Source organism: Chanos chanos, chromosome 2, assembly GCF_902362185.1.
Source record: "Chanos chanos chromosome 2, fChaCha1.1, whole genome shotgun sequence".
In the NCBI taxonomy this organism is placed as follows: Eukaryota; Metazoa; Chordata; class Actinopteri; order Gonorynchiformes; family Chanidae; genus Chanos; species Chanos chanos.
The window spans coordinates 1,035,001-1,037,500 of NC_044496.1; the positions used below are offsets into that span (position 1 = coordinate 1,035,001).

Genomic DNA, 2,500 nt, shown 5'->3' on the forward strand with positions numbered 1-2,500 from the left:
GAATATGAGCGTGTATACATAATTTGTCTCTTACATAACTTCCTCATAACGCAAGGTTGTGTTTTGGTGAACAGTAAATTGAACAGAATATTTCTGTAAAAACCATTTGTGTCTTCTCAACGTGCTCTGCTCTCGCCTGATGTCTGGGCTTTTGAGTTTCCGTGCACTGACGCATTTTATATTTTGGACTATGACGTCCAAATACCTGCAGCACGCTGGACACAAGACGCAGTGATGGCCAGCGTTTGCCTGATTGAGTTTGTTTGTTTGTTTGTTTGTTTGTTTGTCTTACTCAGAGGTATGTGGAAAACGCCAGTGTGATGGCCTGTTATAATGAGCTGATCCAGCTGGAGCACGGTGAAGTTCGAGCACAGTTCAAACTGAGGTAAAAGCCAAGCTCAGAATCACATCTCCTCAACCCGCAGACACATTCCCATCAAAGGCTACTGACCGACTTTGTCAAGAACACTCACCTGTTGTTGTGGCTAGAAAAGAGGAAACAGAAAGGTTGCTGGTTTCTGGTTTAATAACTTTGCGTTGGTCACAGGACAGGCAGATGAAAGCAGATGAATTGTAGTGTACTGTGGAGTAATTGGTGTCCCTCCCTGTTTAGAGCCTGCAATGCCATTTTCACCGCTATGGAGCAAAGTCAAGAAGCCATTGAGATCACCAGTGAAGATCACGTGATTCAGGTCTGTGGTTCACTCGGAATCCTCCAGGAGCATCTGCTGACACACAAAGCTAGTCCAGGGCTGTGTTGCTCCTCTCTGAGTGTCTCAGACAGAGCCTCCGGGCAGCCTCACCCGTACATACTGCTTTTTTCCCCTCCTTAGTTCTAGTTGGACAGGGTCTTGTGACTGATTATATGAATGATAATATCTGTGTTCCCTTTTCTGCTGTGAATGACTCCTTTTGTCACAGAGAGACTGAAACATTTTCATGGTGTTTCTCTTTCCCCCCCCCACATAAAAAGAAAAAGTGTTTGTTGCGTGTAGAGTGGAGTTACGGAAAACTCCAAAGGAAGGATGTGGAGATGTTCTCACTGGGGTTTTTGTCTCTGTGCAGTATGTGAATCCTGCCTACGAGGCCTTCATGGGGTATCAGCAGGGGGAACTAATTGGGAAGGAGATCTTAGAAGTGCCTAAAAGTGAAAAGAATAAACCCGATCTCCTGGAAACGATTAATTCATGCATACGAAAAGGAAAGGTGAGTGAACGTATCACCTGTGAAAGAAACAGATCCAAAACCTAAATCATTGTTCTTAAAATAAAGTGGACGTGATTAGATCACACAAGAAACCTCTGATATGTCCATTCCTATGTTAGTCTTTAAGACTTGTCATGTCTGGTTGTGCCCGGGTATCTCTCTTTGAATACTTAGAGCATCACCTGCAGAGGTCGGGGGCTTTAGGACAGAAGGTGACTGACAGTGAAGTGGCTTTAGAGGAGTCGGTCAGCCTGCAGGGACAGAGTGCTGCATGCACTAGTGTTCTGTGTGAGGGAGTGTTGGCTGAGTGGCGGGGGGGGGGGGGGGGGGAGCCGCTCCGCTGGTCTGAATCGGAGTGCAGTGCCACCCAGCCGTCACACACAGAGAGCCTCTCGCTGGCCATGAGCAGATCAGTGAGAGGTTACTGCTCAGTGTGAGAGCACTTCACAAGACACAAAGGTCAAATACAGACACAGGAACAGTGGGACGGTGCATTTGAACCCTGCTAAAGCAGACGAGGGGTGACCCACATAAAAAAGGGGTTTAGCGGACTTTCTGCCTCCTCTCAAAGCCTCTCTCTGCACTTTGATATTTCTCACAGACGCTCCACGCTGCGGCAGAGCGCCGGGGATTTTGGTCTTTAATCGTAGAATGCTATCGCTAACCTCCGTTTATGCTGCCAACTTTAAAGTTTGTTGTTTGCGATATGAGTTTTTATTTTTCTCAATAATTCATTTGTTTCAGGAGTGGCAAGGGCTTTATTATGCCAAAAAGAAGAATGGTGACAGCGTCCAGCAGAATGTGAAGATTACCCCTGTCATCGGACAGGGAGGGTACGTGGAGGACATGTAAACAGGCCTGTGTCATCAACTGTGTTACAAGTCCAGTGTTCATGACAAAAGTGTGTCTCTCTTCTCTTTCAGAAAAATTAGACACTATGTGTCTATTAACAGGCCTTTAGATGACAATAATAAGGTGAGGGGACACTTTATCTCAGTGACTGAGACACATAGAGACACTTTATCTTAGTGACTGATACAAATAGAGAGCGCAGGTCTGTGCAGATCCTAACGCTGTCTAATCCAACCCTAGATGGACAAGTCCAGTGATCGCGTGCAGGCAGAGTCGCAGACGGGTAAGAGGGTTCTCCACACACACACACACACACGACCACACACACACATACACACACACACGCACACAAACACACACACGCAAACACACACATGACCACACACACACACACACACACACACAGGTGCACACGCAGACACGCACAGGCACACACACACAC

General features: G+C 46.7%; 1 protein-coding gene across 1 annotated transcript in view; it reads left to right on the forward strand.

Annotated features, from left to right (window-relative positions):
* The window catches only part of pde8a (phosphodiesterase 8A), a 39,726-nt gene that overhangs the window by 28,973 nt on the left and 8,253 nt on the right, over nucleotides 1–2,500 (forward strand). The window contains exons 6-11 of the mRNA XM_030764605.1: nucleotides 297–385; nucleotides 614–692; nucleotides 1,066–1,206; nucleotides 1,951–2,039; nucleotides 2,130–2,181; nucleotides 2,299–2,341. Coding sequence (XP_030620465.1) covers nucleotides 297–385; nucleotides 614–692; nucleotides 1,066–1,206; nucleotides 1,951–2,039; nucleotides 2,130–2,181; nucleotides 2,299–2,341 — 493 coding nt within the window. The remainder of the gene's footprint in view (nucleotides 1–296; nucleotides 386–613; nucleotides 693–1,065; nucleotides 1,207–1,950; nucleotides 2,040–2,129; nucleotides 2,182–2,298; nucleotides 2,342–2,500) is intronic.